At 35.2% G+C, this 21252-nt stretch overlaps 1 protein-coding gene and 1 pseudogene across 1 annotated transcript; both read right to left on the bottom strand.

Annotated features, from left to right (window-relative positions):
• Positions 1 to 9638: 9638 nt before the first annotated feature.
• On the bottom strand, positions 9639 to 11785 carry LOC132610988 (1-aminocyclopropane-1-carboxylate oxidase homolog 1-like; annotated as a pseudogene).
• Positions 11786 to 12804: 1019 nt separating this feature from the next.
• On the bottom strand, positions 12805 to 15284 carry LOC132611593 (1-aminocyclopropane-1-carboxylate oxidase homolog 1-like). The gene is made up of 3 exons (XM_060326002.1): positions 14737 to 15284; positions 13153 to 13474; positions 12805 to 13062 (listed from the first exon to the last, which is right to left on the bottom strand). The coding sequence occupies exons 1-3, from the start codon at positions 15282 to 15284 to the stop codon at positions 12805 to 12807; spliced, it is 1128 nt and encodes a 375-aa protein (XP_060181985.1).
• Positions 15285 to 21252: the final 5968 nt, after the last annotated feature.

Below are 21252 nucleotides of genomic sequence, written 5' to 3'. Positions count from 1 at the left end.
TAATGAGACTGTATCTAGGGTGGCTGGTGTTGGAACGATTTGTTTGAAAACTAGCATTGGAACTAAACTAGTTTTAAACAATGTAAAGCATGCACCTGATGTTCGTTTGCACTTGATCTCTGTTGGTGTTTTGGATGATGAGGGATATGTCAGTACCAATGGTGCTGGAAAGTGGAAGCTTACTAAAGGTTCCATGATTGTGGCTCGTGGCGAAAAGCGTCGTGGTCTATACTGGACTACGACCTCTACCTGTGTTGATATGGTGAATGCAGTTGAGAGCAATAACTCTTCAACGTTATGGCATAAGAGGCTTAGCCATATTAGCGAGAAAGGACTAAATGTTCTGGCCAAAAAGAAATTATTGTCAAATTTCGAAAGTGCTAAATTAGAAAAGTGTGAGCACTGCTTGGCTGGAAAACAAAATAGAGTTTCTTTCAAGTCTCATCTTCCTTCAAGAAAGACAGAGTTGCTTGAGTTGGTGCATTCAGATTTATATGGTCCAATGAAGACAAGGACCTTGGGTGGTGCACTTTATTTTGCTACCTTTATTGATGATTGCTCAAGGAAACTTTGGGTCTATGTCTTGAAGACTAAAGACCAAGTGTTGGGTGTCTTTAAGCAGTTTCAGGCTTCAGTTGAAAGAGAAACTGGAAAGAAGCTGAAGTGTATTCGTACTGATAACGGTGGTGAATATTGTGGACCGTTTGACGAATACTGCAAGCAACAGGGTATCAGACACCAGAAGACTCCTCCTAAGACTCCTCAGCTTAATGGTTTAGCAGAGAGGATGAACAGGACCTTGATGGAAAGAGTTAGATGTTTGCTTTCTGAAGCAAAGTTGCCGAATTCCTTTTAGGGTGAGGCATTGTTGACTGCCGCACATGTTATTAATCTATCCGCAGCGGTTACTTTGCAAAGTGATGTTCCAAACAGAGTTTGGTATGGAAATGATGTTTCCTATGACCACTTGAAAGTGTTTGGTTGCAAAGCTTTTGTACATGTGCCTAAAGATGAGAGGTCGAAATTAACTGCCAAGACAAGGCAGTGCATCTTCATTGGTTATGGCCTTGATGAGTTTGGTTACAAGCTATATGATCCAATTGAGAAGAAAGTCGTGAGAAGCCGTGATGTTATCTTCGTGGAGGATCAAACCATTGAAGATATTAACAAAGCGGAGAAGATAAAATCTTCAAGTTCTGAAGGTTTAGTTAATCTTGGTCAAGTCCCTCATACAAATGTTGATGAAGTTGGTGGGCTCGATGACGATGGTGATGCCCAGAATCATGTTCCAGATCAGCATGTTGATGATGATAACGATGCTGCTATTGATGAGGTAGATGCTCCTACTCATGAAGTCGTGGATGAGACAAATATTCCACTTAGAAGGTCTACTAGACAGCATGTTCCTTCTTCCCGTTATTCACCTAATGAGTATGTATTACTCACGGATGGGGGAGAACCTGAATGTTATGAGGAGGCCATGGAAGATGAGCACAAGAATCAATGGATTGAAGCCATGCAAGATGAGATGAAATCTCTGCATGAGAACCATACTTATGAATTGGTGAAATTGCCTAAGGGCATGAGAGCTTTAAAGAAAAAGTGGGTGTTCAAAGTTAAAGCTGAAGAACACAGCTTGAAGCCCAGATACAAAGCTAGATTGGTTGTTAAGGGATTTGGTCAAAGGAAAGGTATTGACTTTGACGAAATATTTTCTCCTGTCGTGAAAATGTCCTCCATTCGGACAGTTCTTGGTTTGACTGCTAGTCTTGATTTGGAGATTGAGCAGATGGATGTGAAGACTGCTTGCTTTTCTTCACGGCGACTTAGAAGAGGAGATCTATATGGAATAACCTGAGGGCTTCAAGGCAAAAGGTAAAGAAAATCTTGTATGTAAACTTAAGAAGAGTCTATATGGATTGAAGCAAGATCCCAGACAGTTGTACAAGAAGTTTGAATCTGTTATGGGGGAGCAAGGCTACAAGAAGACTTCTTCAGATCACTGTGTGTTTGTACAAAGATTTTCTGATGATGACTTTATCATCCTCCTGCTATATGTGGATGATATGTTGATTGTAGGCAAGAATGCTATCAAAAATGACGAGTTGAAGAAACAGTTGAGTAAGTCTTTTGCAATGAAAGACTTGGGTCATGCTAAGTAGATTTTGGGCATGAGAATCACTCGTTCAAGAGATGAAAAAAAGCTTTATTTGTCGCAGAAAAAATACATAGAACGTGTATTGGAACGCTTCAATATGAAGAATGCTAAGTGGGTTAGCACACCTCTTCCTGGTCATCTGAAACTAAGCAAAGAGATGTGTCCTACAACAACGGAGGAAAAAGAGAGAATGGCCAAGATTCCTTATTCCTCTGCCGTCGGAAGTTTGATGTATGCAATGGTATGCACTCGACCAGATATTGCTCATGCAGTCGGTGTTGTTAGCAGATTTTTCGAAAATCCAGGGAAAAAGCATTGGGAAGTTGTAAAGTGGATACTCAGGTATCTAAGAGGAAGCTCAGATGAATGCTTGTGTTTTGGAGGATCAAATCCAATTTTGAAGGGCTATACAGATTCTGATATGGCAGGTGACCTTGATAACAGAAAATCCACTACTGGATATATGTTTACTTTTTCAGGGGGAGCTATATCATAGCAGTCGAAGTTGCAGAAGTGTGTCGCACTGTCTACAACTGAAGCGGAGTATATTGCAGCTACTGAAGCTGGCAAAGAGATGATATGGCTCAAGAGATTCCTTCAAGAACTTGAATTGCAGCAAATGGAGTATGTTGTCTATTGTGACAGTCAGAGTGCAATAGACTTGAGCAAGAACTCCATGTACCATGCGCGAACAAAGCATATCGACGTCAGATATCATTGGATTCGTGATCAGGTAGAGAACGAATTGTTCCAGGTCAAGAAGATTCACACGAGTGAAAATCCTGCAGATATGTTAACCAAGGTGATTCCCAGAGACAAGTTCGAGTTATGCAAAGAACTTATCGACATTAACTCTATCTGAGAAGACGGAGATGCCTCCTTCAGTTGAATGGGTCTGGAGGGGGAGATTTGTGGGGTCCATCCCCATTATTTGATAAGGAAAAATCTGCAAAGGAAGAATTTGGCACCGGCCAAATTGCAACTCTTTTCAAAGATAGTTGCAAATGGTTGAATTTGGCACCGGCCAAATTAAATGCAAGTGAAGACTTTTGCATAAGAATGATGCCATTGATGACATAAGGAGGAGCAATTCATTCCTATAAATAGGCAGCTTATGGTTGTTGACACCCAATTTTGTCCCGCATCTCCTCCGAAATACCTATTTATACTTCTGGTATTTCGAGAAATTAAAAAAAATATGCATTTAAGTTTTACTATAATTATTAGTCTTTTATTAACGCCCACGTTTTATTTATTCTTCTGCAGTTTATTATTATCATTATTATTATTATTATTGTTATTATTATTATTATTATTCTTAAATTATCATTTTTATTATTAATTGTCATTAATTATTATTTCTTGTTATTTCCATTATCATTATCATTATCATTATCATTATTAATTACTAATCATTATTATCAGCGTTATTTGTTATCAATTATTAATCATCATTATCATCGTTATTTTTATTATTAATTATTATCATTATTTTATCAATAATTGTTATTTATTATTGTTATTATTATCATAATTATTATTTCTTATTATTATTATCATTATTATTTTATTATTACCCCATTATTGTTATTATTATTAATTTATTATCATTTTGTTATTATCAATAATTGTTATTTATCGTTATTATTTTTATTTATTAATTACTATCATCTTTATTATTATTATTAATTATTATCATTTTTTAATTATCAATGTTTGTTATTTACCATTATTATTATATCTATTATCACCATTATCATCAACATTATCATTATTACCATTATCATTGTTATTCAGCAGTATTACTACCGCTATTTATTTGCTACTATTATTTAGTATTATTGAAACTTGCATTTCTCGACATTTCTACCAACTTCCGCACACACATCGCATTTATTTCGCACATTTAAATGATAGCGTTTGTTATTAAATATTATTGCACGGTCATTTGCGACATCATATAATATTATCCGGATCTTTTATAATTACATATTTACGTATTAGGTGATATTCTAGCACCCTTAGTACATCGTTAATCAAAATGGGTCTCTTATTCAAATTTAGAAGCCAAACTATTTTTTACACTCGGTCCGTATTTTGACTTACCGGACCCCAAATCAAAGTCCGATTAACTCCTAATATTTTTTTGGACTAGACCATATTTTTTGTCTCAATTTTTAGACCAGTCCATGTTTAATTTACTAGTCCATTCTTTTAAATACCCAGTCTAAAATTTGACCCGGTCCACAAATGGACCGGGTCCAATTCATTTTTTTCAGCAAATTAAGGGAAACCCTTTTAGGGTTTCCCCTTCATTTCCGCCTCTTTCTTTTCCTCTTCTTTTCTTTTCCCTTTTTCTCTCCTTGTTCTCCGCCTCATCGCCTCCATTCCCGCCTCTCCTCCGCCGCTCCTCTCTCTCCCCCTTTTCCTCCTTCTTCTCCGCCTCCCCACTCACGCCTGTCCCCGCTCCCGTCTCTCTCATACGCTCCTATCCTTACTTTAATACAAACAAAAAGCCCTATAAATTTGGGGGGATTCAGTGTTTTTGGAAGAAAAAAAGGGGGACGGTTTCCTTGAGAGGAGTTTTGAAAATTCCAAACCTTATTTCTGTTTGCTCTTTTATTTTTTCGAAGTCAAGCATATAAAATTTCGGGGGATTTTTTCGGTATCTTGAAGTTTTTTTTTCAGATTCTGGGAATTGTTTTTTTCAGTATTTTTTGAGAGACTCACACCATTTTCCACACTTGATTTTTTTTTCCCGGTGAACTTTAGCCGTGGGGGAACAATTACTCTATTTCTATTTCTTCATTTTGAAACTTTAATTATTCTAATCGAGTTCGGGTTCGTTCGAGTTCGAGCATAGATTCGAGACATCGATACCCACTTCACTGCACCACGGACAGGTACAATCTTATGCTATTTAGGTTTTTTCGTCTTGTGAAATTTTGTTAATCGAAGTGCTGTTAATTGAAATCCTGTTCTTATTGGATGTTTGTTGGTTCATTAGTTATTAGGTGTAATTTATCACGAATCTTGATTAGCTGGGGGTCTGTTTGGTTAACCTAGATTAATCAACACATTTTAGGCTCGGATTATGCTATTTTGATTTTTGTTTGAGTGCAAGCTAATTTGGTCTGAATCTCGTTTGCGATACACTTGATGGTTCATAAGTATGACTAAAGAATGTTATGTTTGGTTGTATCTGTTCTTACAAGTGTGATAACATGAACAATGGGTCTGCCTCAAGCTTAATTATTAGGGTTAAGTTGTTGGTTGTCGACGATTGCGTGAATTATACTGGTTCATTCAGGGCAAGCTCTGTTATGATTTGGGTAGTGTCATATGGACTCATGTAGCAGAGAATGCTTGGGTGCAATAAAGGGTTAATTCTAAGTTTTATTATTTAAGTGTATGATGAATACTGCTTAGAATAGGTTCGTAAGTTCCATATATATTCAGCATATAAATTGGTTGGTTAGTTTTTGGTCTTAATGATGTTAGCATGTGAGTTAGTTCTATCTTAGTTTATTTATATGTGTTAGCATTAGCATGCAGTAATCGAATCCAATTGGTCAATATGCATTATCACATGCCTGTTTGCTTATTCGAAACGACGATGAATTTGCTCTAGCTTCAACTATTGGGTCCATAGACTATCTTTGTGATAGAAGTTGTTGGGATTGTCTGTATGATATAGCTTATTGTATTTTTTGCTGTGTTGGTTAAAAAAATGGAATTGACAAATGATTTATGCTCAGTGGATATCCTGTAGTCCCCTTCCCCATCTCGGTCTTTCTAGGCTCAACAAACCAGTCCTGAAATCCTTCAAAATGTTTCATACTTGGAAGTTGGCTTGTTAAGTAGTTATCTTTGATTCTGCCCATTCTTTCCCTCTTGATCTCGATCCATGTTTAATTAATTTATGGTGCTATCTGAACTTGGGAAGTTATACGAAGTTGGGTTTGTAGTCTGCTTTTTCAACGCTTGCCCTATGAGAAGTCTGTTTCCCTGGTTTCTTTATGTGTAATAAGAAATCATGCCTTTAGTGTTTTATTTTGGATATACGACTATTTTTTTTTAGGCATGTGTTTGACTGGGATTTCTATGTTTTAAGAATCATGTTCGGGGTTTCGTTCCTCAAATCGTTAAAAGCGAGTGTAAAGATCATGGTCCGAACATTTGTAATCTTCTATACAAGTTAAAACTATGATCATGGTTTTTATGTTAAAATGTGTGTTGAATGAAACGTTCTTGAGCTGGTAACATGCTGACTGAGAGTAGTCCCCTGTTTTAATAAAAATCATTAAGTTGTTGTACTGCTATTTTCTGAGTTGCTGTTGTCTTCTGAATTGCTGAATTTACAGAATTACTGTTTGTAACCTTCTTATGTATTTTTATTTATTTTTTCTCTGTCCATTATGATCTTTTTTTCATAATTAGCTGCTTATCGCAAATTTTTAATAAATTTCCTCTCTAGCTAAATCAGCTTCCCTGTATTGTTTGTGCCAAAATATGATGTTTGTTCTTCATGTGTCCTTTGTTTAGTTGAAGTTTATGTTAGATTAAGTTTGTGTCGTTTAGGATATGTATGTGAATGTCGATGATAGTTCATTTACAGGGATTTCTTCTTTATTTTCTTTCTTGTAAATCATACGCCATTTAGTACTTAGTTTATCTTCATTATCATTTCAAGTTCAAGTAAAATCAGTCCTTTAGCCATTGCTCCCCTCCATTTTGTGCCATTGTTTAGATTCGGAATTTAGTTAGTACATCAAGCATGAGTTTTGATCCATTTCGTCGATTGAATAGACCTGCTCCTAATTCGAAAAATACAATAAAGATGTTCCCCCTGTTCAGTCTACCTTTCTCTATTAGCATCTGCTCATTTCAGTTTGCCTAAACTGTGGGGGTTCAGTCATTTTGGCTACTGTGGTGTTTAGCTTCGTTTAGGCAGCATGATTTTCTGTTGCCACGTTGGTTCAGTTGGTGCCTCTCTGATTATCTTGGCTAGTATATGATAGGCTGAAGTGTTTAAGCATTGAAACTGTTTAATTCTCTCTGTGACATTTGAAGTCCAAAATCGATTATTGTTTTTATAAGGTTGAGTAACATGTATGTGTTCCTATTCCTTCCCTCCATCTTCTGCTTTCTTTTACCACTGGGGATGTTCATAACACAGAGAAGAAAGTCTTGTAGTTACTCCTAAAATATCGTTCATGATTGTTGAGCGAAATACTGTCTGTTTGGGCCTCCCCATGTCTCCTTGCTGTATACAAGTTTCTCACCTCTCTGTTAACCTAGTTCAAACATGCTCTAATGTGCTTGTCCACTTTCATCTTAGCTGCTGCATACCCATGCTATTCTGTCCTACTGATTCCTTCTGTTTTTTTTTTCTCTTTTACATGACTAATTATGGGGAATTAAGTGTATCATGCACCTCGAATTTGCCTGAATCTATATATGTTTGTTTCATTTGATCTCTGAGGATGGCTGTCTTCTTTACCAATACTCTAACTAAATATGATCAATATAAGGACTAGCCTAATGGATCCTAAGATGCGCTTATCCTCTGTGAAAACTGGATTGGAACTTTGGTCAATATTAGTTTAATCTGTTTGCGTTATTGCCTGAGTGTTATATAGAGCCACTATGTCCCTTTACAATTAATATTTGCTTTCTTACATCTTGTAAGCGCTTCCATACTTGTCTATAATTACTCTAAGTGTTTTTCTTATTATATACTTAATCAGCCTCATAATATTTTACTTGATCCATGATGCTGTTTGCTGACTATGTTTTTGCTGAATATTGAGTGCTTTCCTTAAAGTTGGTTAAGGCAGTTTGGGCCTATGATTGAATATGTACATATGTGTTTTCTTTGATCTTTTCTTTATGATTATGTATACATGAGACATACCCGAGTGTATACGGTATATACATAATCTAGCGTATATACATAATCTATTGATTTGCTTTAAAATATTTCATATGTTTAATCTTATTCATTGATTATATATTAATCCTTTATTTTTATTTTGTGCATGACTATCGATACGAGTCCGAGAGACTCGTTCTCCCTCAACACTTGGCATTGGGCTAAAACCCAACAAACCTCCTCTCGAGTCAGCCCGCAACAAATAGAATGCAGAATCTGGGCCAAAGCCCAATAAAATGTGAACCGCTACAGTAGCAGGCAACATCACTCTTTAACGGACTAAGCCCATTTAATTTCTTTGCTCTTCTATTTTATCTTTGTGCATTTAATTTTGTTGTATGATTAATTCTTTTGTTTGTTAATATAGATGAACCTTTTTAGCAAATTAGTAGAGTTTAGTGGGATAATGGGTAGTTAATTCAAGGAAACTAATGATAATCAATTCCATGAAGTTTCATTTTTTTAAAATTATTTATAGAATCTATAATATTTATTTTTAGTATAATTGATATTCGATAGCAAATTCATATTTCAAGTCAAAGAAATCATACTTTATTTTACTATCTTAGAATTTTCAAAAACGTCACTAATATGTAAATTATTAATCTGAGTATTCTTTATAAACCTTATTTTTTAAGACACGTTCAACTATGCATATCTTTAGCCGAATTAATTAAATAAGTTAGTAAGAAATAAAATTCACTTCCTTTGCGTCCTATTAAGAATATAAGTCTAGGCATTTTTACACCACCATATTCACATAATATCATCTTTACCTAAGTATCATATTGTCAAATCATATTTTAAAAGGTTATTATTCATAGGTAAATTATCTTATTTTCTGCAAATCATATTTTTGAATAACATTATTATATTTTCATTTAAGGTCTTAGGAATATCTTTAAGTTTCATTTAACATTTAGAATCTTCTTTTACACAAATTATTACTTTTCCACAAGTATTATACATTTCTACTCTCGTTTAAAATTTTAACAACATTTATAAGTCGTATTTCAAAATAGCATTAAAGGTACTCTTTCATACGAATTATTATTATTTTTATAAGTTCTATTTTAAATAGCATTCTTACATATTTATTTATAACTTTAGTCATACTTATAAAATTACTTTTCCTTTTTCTATAATACTATATTTATACTTAGCCTAATTAAATTTTAGTCCGGTCGGTTAACCATTGTTAATGAGTCTTAAAGGGTGCCTAATACCTTCCCTTTAGATTAATTGAACCCTTACCTAGAATCTTAAGTTTCGCAGATCTTAAACAGAGTTAACTTTAAACATAACTTTAATGAACTTTAGGTGTCCTAATTCACCATAAATAATTAGGTGGCGACTCCTTAAAAACAGCATAAACAAAAATAGGAATCCCCAATATGCCGTACTTCTACTTTAACTTAATCCCGGTTAAAATGGGGTATGACAATGGTTCATTTGTAACACACCAAAAAAATCTCAGACAATACATCTGAGTGAGAGCAAAGTGAGGTATTCCATAGACTGTAAGAAAATAGTCTGTGAAGAAAAATAGAGTGTGAGTGATATTGTAGTAAGGTGGGAAAAATAAAAAGAGTGTTTTTCTTTTTGAGTGTGTAGTGGTCTTTGGAGTATTTATACTCGTGACTACACAATGTAAAATTCCTTACTATAGTGATATCAGCTGCTCCTCTTGGCCGTGGTTTTTCCCTTATTCAGAAGGGTTTCCACGTAAAATCTTGGTGTCATTATTGCTGCATTTTATTCTTGCTGATTTAACCATAACTTAGTGTTCCGTACTAATACCGTGAATATTATTTTTACGGGTCTATTTTATTCCCAACACCATTCAGTATGTTGCAGAGGACAAGGAGAAAATTAAAAAAAAAAAAAAAAAAAAAAAAAAAAAAAGGGGTAGAAGAGGATTCTGATATATTTTGCCATGACTTCTTTTTACAAGTCTCCCAAATAAAAAGACAGAAATATGAAGAGCACACTAAAGGAACACTTGGTATTTCTACCTCAAACAAGCTAAAGTGAAGATCATATCATTCGCTCTGGAGTCAACTCAGAAAAAGCTAAAATATTTACAACATCTGTATAACTCGAGAATAACTTAACATGGTTTAATAAATTTCTCTAGATGAATAACACTTGGGGTCTTTATTTAATTTCCAAAAGATGCATGTACAACAGGTACAAGAATATTTAATCGAACTCACGAGCTGAAAACCATAGCCAAGGAGTTAAACACTGGGAAGATGATGAAACATTTCTGCAGATCCTGTCTCTATATCTGTAATTTGAAATGTGACAGTAAAGAAGTTCCATCGAGCCCTTTGCTGTATAGATAAGTGACATACTCGTTTCTACTTGTTTCCCGGTACATTGGAGGGTTTTCCTCTGATAACAACTCCTTGATTGGTCCATATAATCTCGATTCACTCCCTTCTTGAAAATGCATTCTGAAAAGACTTGCTACTGAAATTCTTGGTCCAATATTTTTAGCCAGCACTCTGTGATGAACGCTTTTGAACTTATCATTTGTGATTAGCTACAAAACAAAGAGGAAACTAGTGAATTAATTGATCAAGTTTGCGACATTATATAAGTACTATAAAAAGATACCAATATGAACTTGCCTGCATAAGGTCTGCAATGTTGACAATTAGAGCTCCAGGCAAGAAAGGAACATCAACCCAGTGATTTTTATGAAAGACTTGGAGGCCACCAATTTGATCCTGCAATAAAATAGTCAAGAAGCCGCTATCTGTGTTACCGCTAAGTCCTAAAGTGAAATCTGGTTAATGGCCACCTACGAAAAGCCCCTCCGCACATTCCATATCTTTCAAGTGGTTTGGGTTGAGTCCTAGAGCTTCAGAGAGTAGCTCATATAGAGTAAGCCCCAGATTCATCATGTACTCCATGTATTTGATCAAAACATCTCTGTAAAGTCAAATGCGATATGCATTCATAAAACAAGAATGCAAGTTCTTTTAACGATCCACATTTAAGGAAAGAATATCTTATGAGTATCAAATTAGAGCTAGGATAATAAATCTGAGACTAGCTCTGCAACATAAGCACGACAATGATGAAGCATATCATATTATTATGACCTAAATAATATTTAGTAGCTGCAGACCTCTGGGATTTCTTTGGGATCAGGAGGAGTAGGAGACATGACACAGTAAAGGGTGTCCCTCCAGTTAGCTGTTGGTGCTTTGTGTAGATCAAAATTGGTATTATAGGCGAACTTCCTTGTAACATCACGGGAGTAGAACTCTTTCTTCACCTCAGTATCCTGCTCATGAAAATGACGAACACCTTCTAGTACTTTCTCCATAACACTTGATGGGATTTCATGGTGGACAATCTGGAAAAATCCCCAGTTTTCACAAGCATACTTTATTTCTCGAACAACATCAGCTCGTTGAGCTGCACTTTTGCCCAAGCCTTCAAAACCTATTACTGGAATGCTAAACTTGGTAATTGCATCAGAGTCTGCTTTCTTTTCGATCACAGGATGATTATGCAAGAATATACGAGGTAACTTGGTGACACCAGCATCCAGAAGTCCCTTTACACCAACCTTTGAATCATTAAAGGCTTGGACTTCACTTTTCCTATCATATTCAGAACTGTCATCTAGCTGAGTTCTGCCATTGTTTGAGCCAACCATTTTATTTTCTCTAAAGAAAACCACAACTTTTGACTATGGAGGCAAGATTTCTTATGAAACATTGAGGATATAATAGAGGTGCTTATGAGATAGTTATCTAATTCCATCAGAATGCAAAGCCAAGAAGTTCCAGGACAAAAATTAGATATATATGTACCTAACACTTATGTGTCCAGACTTGTTCTCTTTCAATTAATTACATGATTTTGGAACCATCTGAACTATGTTATTTCATATATTGAAGAGTAACTAATACTTATTCTCCATTTGCAGAGGACAAGGAGGAGATATAAGAAAATGAGATTAAAATAGTTCGGTTCTAGACTTCACATTTTAAAAGTGTCCCGAATAAAAAGATAGAAACAGAAAGAGCACGCCGAAGTAACACGTGGTATCTTAAACTAAGGATAGATCCAAAATATTTAAGGGATGAAAACATTAAAAATATATCATTAAACATTCAGTTTCAGTTGGTCTCGCATCTGCAACTTTTGATGGTCATTTGTTCATTTCGGATGTCAAGTGGAGCAGTTCTATGTCACTCTTGTTTGAAACTAGATGAGTTCAATCGCTAAAATTCTCCATTTGAAAGCTTACAACCTTCAAATGAGCACATCAAAAAATTGAATCATTTCTTCAAGTTAAATTATCAAATCCTTCGTATCTATAATTTTAGGAAAATGATGGATAAACTGCTCTTTTAACTTTTCTAGTGCAAATGATATTTGCTTGATAGCCATCTCATTGCTAACACATAAAATATCAAATTATTCTGAGAAAACTCTAAATGTGTAGTATGAACAGGGAAAATTACATTTCTAATGGCCTTCAATAAACTAGCATGCTTTAACAAGAGGACTAGAAGGCTACTTTAAATCTCATTAGATGAAATGGCAGCTCTTGAGGTCTTTATTTAATTGCTAAGTGATGCGTGTACCACACGTACAAGAATGCTTAATCGAACTTACAGGCAGAAAACAATAGTCAAAGAGTAAAGCACGTGAAGATGATGAACCATTTCTGCAGATCCTGTCACTATTTCTGTATTTTGAAATGTGACGACAAAGAAGTTCCATCAAGCCCTTTGCTGTATAAATATGTGACATACTCTTTTCTTCTTGTTTCCCGGTAGATTGGAGGGTTTTCCTTTGATAACAACTTCTTAATTGGCCCATATAATCCTCTGCCTTCTTGAAAATGCATTATGAAAAGACTAGCCACTGAAATTCTTGGTCCGGCATTCGTTGCCAGCACTCTGTGATGGACGCTTTTGAATTTATCATTCGTGATTAGCTACAAAACAAAATGGAAAAAATAAATTAAGTGACCAAGTTTGTGACATCCATATAAGTGCATCAAGCTCATTTTAGAATATGAACTTACCTGCATAAGGTCTCCAATGTTCACAATTAGAGCTCCAGGCAAGAAAGGAACATCAAACCACTGACGTTCATGAAAGACTTGGAGGCCACCAACTTGATCCTGTAATAAAATAGTCAAGAAGCCACCATCTGTGTGACTGCTAAGCCCTAAAGTGAGATCTGGTTCAGGGCATGTCGGATAATAATGGCCAGCGAGGACAAGCCCCTTAGCACATTCCATGTCTTTCAAGTGATCTGGATTGAGCCCTAGAGCTTCAGAGAGTAACTCAAATATAGTAAGGCCCAGTTTCTTCACATACTCCGCGTATTTAATCAAAACATCTCTGTAAAGTCAAAATATGTGTTCATATAAACTGGATGCGAATTTCATTGATGATGCATATTAGTGGAAATATTACCATATCAAATTAGAGCATGAAAATTTTCACCTCATGCATAAGCTATCTTTTGGGAATTCATGTTGAATGTCAAAAAAAAAATAAAAAATTTGGGGTTGAATTAGACCTGAAGTTAATTTTTTTACATGGTATCAAAGTCAAACCCATCCAAGTTCTTGTTTTACCCAATGTTTAGCGCACATATTATGTTGGTAATGCTCCAATATCCATTCCTTGGTGTGTAGGGGGGAGAGGAAATGTTAAGTATCTCCAACCAATGGTGAATGAATGGATTGTGTCTCCTTATATGTATTTCGGCAATTTTCAATTCATGCGCTAACTTTTTGGATTGAGTTAGGTGAGGTCCAAGATCTAATTCCTTTACATGACATTTTTTTTTGATAACTGAGAAATCCCGAGGTCCAATGAGGCATGGTTTGAAGCTCGGTGAATAATATTTTACATGAGATCAAAGCAAGACCCATCCCTAGTTTTGATTTGCTCAATATTAGCAGCCATGTTATGTTGTCCACGTTCCAGATTTTCAGCCCTAGGCATGCAAGAGGGTGTTAAGAGTCCCACATTAATTGAAGGAAGGGGAAGACAATTCTCACCTTATAAGCTACAGGCTCAAAGTTCATTTTCTTATCATGTGTGTCAGACCAAGAACGGTCCCTATTCTTGGTTTACTCCTTATGTTATGTTATTCACACTCCAATTGTAGAGCCCCTGGGCATACGGGGTGGAGGGAGGGGTGTTAAGTGGCCCAAATTTATTGAAGGAATAGGTCGTTGTCTCATTATATGGTCTCGAGAAATCCTCATGTCATGAGCTAACATTTGGATTGAGTTAGGCCAAGATACATTTTTATACAGTATTAGAGCCAGAGCTATCACGATCTTGGTTTACTCATCGTTGGGCTACCATATTATATTGTCCATGATCCAGATGACGAGCTTTGAGAGTGTAAGGTAATGCCGTAAGGGGAAATTTATGTGTCCCACATGGGTTAAGAAATAAGAGAATGGACTGGTGTCTCTTTATATAGTCTTGGCAATTCTTACCTCATGAGCTAGCTTTTGGGATTGAATTAGGCCAAAGTCTATTTTCTTCACAATAAGCATGACAATCACGAAGCATATCATTATGTTTATGAGCTATAGCTGCCTAAGGAAAGACTGATATAGTACTAGTATCAAGTTTTATACCTACAAACCTCAGCCATTTCTTTGGGATCAGGAGGATTAGGAGCAACGACACAGGAAAGGGTGTCCCTCCAATTAGCTGCTCGTGTTTTATGTAGATCGAAATTGCTATTGTAGCTGAACTTCCTCGTAACATCACGGGAGTAGAACTCTTTCTTCACCTCAAAATCCTGCTCATGAAAATGGCGGACGTTTTCTAGTACTTTCTCCAAGACAATTAATGGGATCTCATGGTGGACAACCTGGAAAAAGCCCCAGTTTTCACAAGCATCCTTTATTCCTCGTACGATATCAGCCCGTTGAGCTGCACTTTTTCCCAAGCCTTCAAAATCTATGACTGGAATGCTAAACTTTGTAATTACATTGTCGGAGTTCTGTTTCTTTTCATTCACATACTGGTTGTGCAAGAATATATGCGGTAACCTTGTGACACCAGCATCCATAAGTCCCTTTACACCGGCCTTCGAATCATCAAAGGCTTGAATTTCTCTTTTCCTATCATATTCAGAACTATCATCTTGTTTAGTTCTGCTACTATTTAGGCCAACCATCTTCCTTTCTTAAGAGAAAAACACAACTCTTGACTATTCAAGCAAGATTCTTATGAAACATCAGGGATATAATAGGGGTGCTTATATATTATGGGACAGTTGATATTTTCCTATAGCTTTTCTGCAACCAGATTCCATCACAATGCCAAGCCAAGAAATTCTAGGACAAAGGAAGATATACAGTTGATATATCAAGACTTTTTCTATTTGACTTGGTTCACATAATTTTGGCACTAGTTGGATTTTGTTATATTCTGTTCAACTTGTAGCAGAGGAACTAGTAGCTATTCTCCAATTGCAGAGGACAAAGAGGAAAAATGCATAAGAAAAAAAGGAGGAGATTAACAAGAAATTGAATCATATTTGCAAATTAAACCACCAAATCCTTCATAAGTACAATTTTAGGAAATATTTATCTTGATAACACCTATTGATGTGAAGTAAAACTAGAGTGGAACATAACTACCAATAAAGATTGTGGTTGGGTGATAAGTACCTCTCCATTTAATCACAGGTAACTTCCTCGAATCCGAATTAGTGAGACCCAAAGCGGGTACCAAACACAAAATGATATGATACTGTCACGACCCAACCCCGTAGGCCGTGACTAGTGCCCTACTTGGGCACCCTGACATACCTGTACATATCGAATCACATCCAATTAGTATATGCGGCTAAAATGCTATATGCCTTCTCAAACTACATCAAACTGTTTCAAACACATTTCAACGCAACCGTGTGCGGATATATATATATATATAACGAAAAGCCGGCAAGGCTGTCAAATATGTCAAAAGCCGACAAGGCTATCAAATAGCGCAACGGCCCAAAACATATACAAAACGCACGCCGACAAGGCTGCCATAACGAAAGAGATCATATAAACACAACTGTACAGAAGTAGGCACACACACCCACAAATACGTCTACAGACCTCTATTCAGACCCAACGAATCATATGGCGGGACAGGGCCCCGCCGTACCCCTGAACGAATATATACAAACATAGCGAACAAAAGATATACCAAAAGATATGCTCTAAAAGGAGAAGAGCACTCCAACAGCAAAAGGGGTGTCCTAAAGCGGTGGATCACCAAACTGTGCGTCGGTACCTGCGGGCATGAAACGCAGCCCCCCGAAGAAAGGGGGGTCAGTATGAAATATATGTACTGAGTATGCAAAGCAGAATATACAGAAAGCATATATGAGACATAACCAAAAGGGGAGTATCAAACATAAGCGCAAATCCAACATATCAAAATTTATTTACTTTCAAAAATATGTAAGTCATGCATAGGGTACAGAAGGATATGGTCGCCCGCCTGTCAACGGCGCCAATACACAGCATAACACCAGATGTAAGTTTCAATTCTCCGAATCCCCGTCACATATCATAACCCAACATAACGCCATATACAACACATCACCAAACATAAGTGGAACCCGACCCTCATTAGCGAGTAGCTCGGAGAACCATAACACAGCATAACTCCGGAGTATATCAAAGCGCGCACGATAACGGAACCGGCCCGGGACTCGGCGAAGGGAATAACAAAGTGCACGAATAGAGTCGTGAGTAGTCATATGCATAAAATCATTATCATAAATTCAAACATAAGTAAAATGATCATATTTGAAAATCAAAATAATAGTCCTAACAAATTCTTTCAAAAGTTCCCGAATTACATAAAAGAAAATCGCGGGACCCGCGGACGGGAATTTACCCAAGTCGGGCCCGCTCATGGAAAACATACTCATTATACGTAATGCAAACTTTTGTAAAAATATATTGGAGCAATCCGAGCATTTATGTGAAAGATATGGCATTCGGAAATTTCGAAGTTCTTTAAAGTGAAACCTTTTTGCGCAAAGTTCGAAAAGCGATTTTTCGAATACATAAAGGTTCATATTTCATCAAATCATATATAAGAGTGCCAAAGAACATATACGGATCATAACATGCTCGGATTTCGGATTTGGAATTTTCCTTAAGGCTCTAATTTAGCCTATGAAAACTAAGACATGCCAAAAAGAAAGGAAGTTGCCTTACATATCTCGAACGCACTTCCAAGATAGCCAATCTAAGTAAATCTCAATCTACGCCTCGGGCTCCCCAAGGTCTACAATTACGCCAACGAATACCAAACATTAGCTAAGGGCACTTAAGCCATTCATTCCAAACTAATCATTAAATTCTATAGAAAATTCGGCAGCACTTCCCCTGTAAATAGGCCGTCCCGAGAATTTATCTCGCTCAAAATCAACAACAACAACCACAATAACCAACCTAGTAACATTGATAACCAATTCGAAAAGCAAAACAACATTAATAGCTTTCTTTTACATCTTTCAACAACTTTCCAAATATTCGTTTCGACGGCTTACATTCAAGCCACATTATCGCTCGTACATTCGATTATTGACCCAGACCCATACTAACAACATTCAAGAACATTCTAAACAATTCACATAACATTTCCAACAATCCACAATTTTCCTCTAAATTGGCCGAAAAACAGCCCCTATGGCCGAGAGCAGCCCCCCCTTTACACATCCCTCATTTTCAATCATGTGTTGTATCACAATCCACAATATAACGATGTCATTCTCATAAACTATACAATTTACATCAAGCGTACGATAAGCCTTAAATCAGCCCGCATAATCACCACATCAATCTTAAGTCATTAAACACTTATTTCCCACTAGAATTCCTATCGACGATAACTAAAATACTAAGCGATAGTGATACGATCTTTGACACATTATAAAACTTACATTCGCCCACACCACACATATACATATGTTAACGATTCTTATATACACGAATTTCATTCAATGCACAGGTTCTCCAAATCAGTCTGCAACGCTTACTATGTCAATTTGGGGCATTAAATTCTCATTTCCAACCTACAAATCATCACAATAACCATTACGACGCTAAGCGATATAAATTCATTATTTGCCAAACATTTGGGGCTACACACGGCTACATTACATCCATGTATACATATATTGACGATTTGTATTCTCTTCTCCATTCTACAACAATTTAACATGATACAAGAATAAATTCATCAATTCAATTCACACCCATATACACGGCCAACATACCAAACACACAACCCCACTTCAACATTCCATATTTCATGATTTCTATCCATTTTAGCATACTACAATAGGCATACAAGATTCACAATACATAAACAAGATGAAATCTTACCTTTGTTCTTCACTTCCTTCAATAGCTAGGGTTTGCAAATGGGCACTACTAATGGTTGGATGACCCAAACAACTCTTCCACGCTACTTAGGGACTTCAATATAGTGGGTTTGTACCAAAGAAATAATTTTGAGAAAGCTAGAAATGGGATTGGTTTTCTTGGTCTTCAGCCGAGAGGGAGAAAGAGAGGGAGTTGAAGTGGTCTTCAACTCCTTGATATTTTCTAAGGGCCTGTTTGGAAAGCCACCTGGTAATTGGAATTGGTGTAATTACTAGGGTAGTAATTACACAGCCTAGTAATTACACAGTAGTGTAATTACAACGACCTGTTTGTTTGTCATAACGTAATTACAGTGTAATTACAAGCGTGCTGTTTGGTTGCACAAGTGTAATTACACAGTCAGTTTAGTTTAAAAATAAAATTTAATTATAAAAAATTTAAAATTAATATTTAAAAAATATTGCCTCTATAAATGATATTAAATTAGTTATTTAATAACACATTGTTTCTTGAAAATATATTAATTAATAATCATATATTTGTAACTAATATTGTAACAAAAATAATTGATATATATTTTTCAAATTAATATTTAATTTTAATTAATTATAAAACTTAAAAGAAGACTTTTTTTGTGAGAACGTCATGGATTGGATGTTTGACAAAAAATAATATTAATAAATATAATGCCATAACATTATTCAAATGTTTGACACAAAAAATCCGTCAAATGTAAGTGAAAAATAAACAACGTGCAATGTGAAAGCAAATAACTTAAAATTAAAAATATAATCTAAATTCAAAATCCAAAAGAAAAAGTTCAACATAATACTCTTATGTCAAATTCCAACATTACATAAGTAAGTTCCAACGTAACTTAAGTAAATAATTCAAAAGAAAGGAAAAATATAAGTCTATAACCTCATTCACAATGAAATTCTACTTTAATAACGACACCCGTTATATGTCAAGTTTGTTAATAACTCATTCTTTCCAATATTAAGAGGTGTAGTTTCAAATATTAGAATAATAACACGGTTATGCTAAATGAATAAAATTAAAAAAAAAAAAAAAAAGGAGCAATTACATGGAATCACAAGAAATAAAGGTTGGGAATGAAAAGAAAGAAAATGAAAAAACAAATAAAAAAATAAATTTTAAAAAAATAATAAAAAAGTAAAAATAAAAAAGAAATAAAAATAATAGAAATAAAAAAATATTAAAAATCAAAAAAAAATAATAGAAATAAAATAAATTAAAAATAAAAATAAATTAAAGTAAAAAAATAAACAAACTAAAAAGTAACCCTGTAATTACAAGGTGTAATTACACCCAATTCTCAGCCCCCCCCCCCCCCCCCCCCCTTTGAGAATTGGAGAGTGTAATTACACCCTGTCAATTACACCCAATTCCCACATAACTGTAATTACTTGGTCAAACAAACAGGTCAAACTGTGTAATTACACCCAATTCCAATTACCTGGGTGGCTTTCCAAACAGGCCCTAAGTGTGGTGAAATGAGAGGAAATGACTTAAGTCTTCTTCTTTTAAGTCGACACAATATCTATATTGTATTTGGCCCACACAATGTGTTGGACCATTTAAAATTGGCCACACAATGTGTGGGACCAATCCCATTTACATGGCCACCATGGCATTTTTGTACAACATTTTTAATTCCAATTTTATGAATTGTGGTCCCAATTTTCCCTAAGTGTTCAATGTCATCAATTTCATACATAACTTATATCCCAAAATAAAATCAAATGGTCAAAAGTCCCGACTTCAAATCCCGAAATAATCTTGGCCTTAAATTATCATAGTTCATCCGGGTTGTCCCAATATGTAAAAATACGGGACGTAACAGATACGTTATATGAAAACGTTATTTTTGTGAAAAAAACATATGGAATAAAATATTTTCATGGAAAACATATTATCATAACTCGCTTTATCTAAAAAAGAATGACGCTCTTCCTATTGGGGGAATCAAAAAGGTTTTTTGTAACGTCAATTTTTTGAAATATTTTATTGATATATTTAAATAATGAAAAAATTAAGGCTTCTAGTACTTCTCAAAGATGTATATTTTGATTTTCAAAACTAAGGCATCATATCAAATTCACATTGAAAATCCGGATGAGTTGACTCTTACACTCCGAAGGCCCACCCTTCAACCAGAAGAGAGAAAATGAAAAAAAAGGTCCTTATGTCTAAGGATAAGTTCAAAGAAGTCTTTTGAGTATGTACTTAACAGTTTTGGTCCTTTAAGTTTGTTAAAATTAACACTTTTAGTCTCTGTCAAATATTATCGAATTTTTTCTGTTAAATTTGGCGGAAACTATGAAAAATGAATAGTGAGAACTCACATTTAGAGGTACAATTCTTTTAGTTTCTGTTATTTTTAATTAATTTTTAAAGTTTGATGCAGCTTTTTGAAGTGTAATTTTTGATTATTTTTTTTTAATATCGTTTAGGAGTCTAGAGTAGTATTTCGTGTTGCATATGTTTATAGTTAAATCTTTTTTCATAGTTCTCGTCAAATCTAGCAGATAAAGTTCGATAAACATTTAACGAAGACTAAAAGTATTAACTTTTGGCAAACTTAAAGGACCAAAAATGTTAAATGTATACTTAAGGGACTATTTTGAACATACCCTCAAACATAATGGACCATTTTTAACATTTTCTCACCTAAAAACAAAAAAAACAAACACAATAAAAATCTCTATACCCCAAAATCAG

The sequence above is a fragment of the Lycium barbarum genome, chromosome 9 (genome assembly GCF_019175385.1).
Source record: "Lycium barbarum isolate Lr01 chromosome 9, ASM1917538v2, whole genome shotgun sequence".
Lineage (NCBI taxonomy): Eukaryota > Viridiplantae > Streptophyta > Magnoliopsida > Solanales > Solanaceae > Lycium > Lycium barbarum.
The sequence above is the reverse complement of the archived record's forward strand: the minus strand, read 5'-3'. Positions and strand labels throughout refer to the sequence as shown.

Coding starts and splice junctions, on each gene's coding strand:
- LOC132611593 (XM_060326002.1), bottom strand. CDS start 15,284: ATGGTTGGCCTAAATAGTAGCAGAACTAAACAAGATGATAGTTCTGAA. Junction 13,475..14,736: donor GAAATGGCTGAGGTTTGTAG/GTATAAAACTTG, acceptor TTGACTTTACAG/AGATGTTTTGATTAAATACG. Junction 13,063..13,152: donor ACATTGGAGACCTTATGCAG/GTAAGTTCATAT, acceptor TTTGTTTTGTAG/CTAATCACGAATGATAAATT.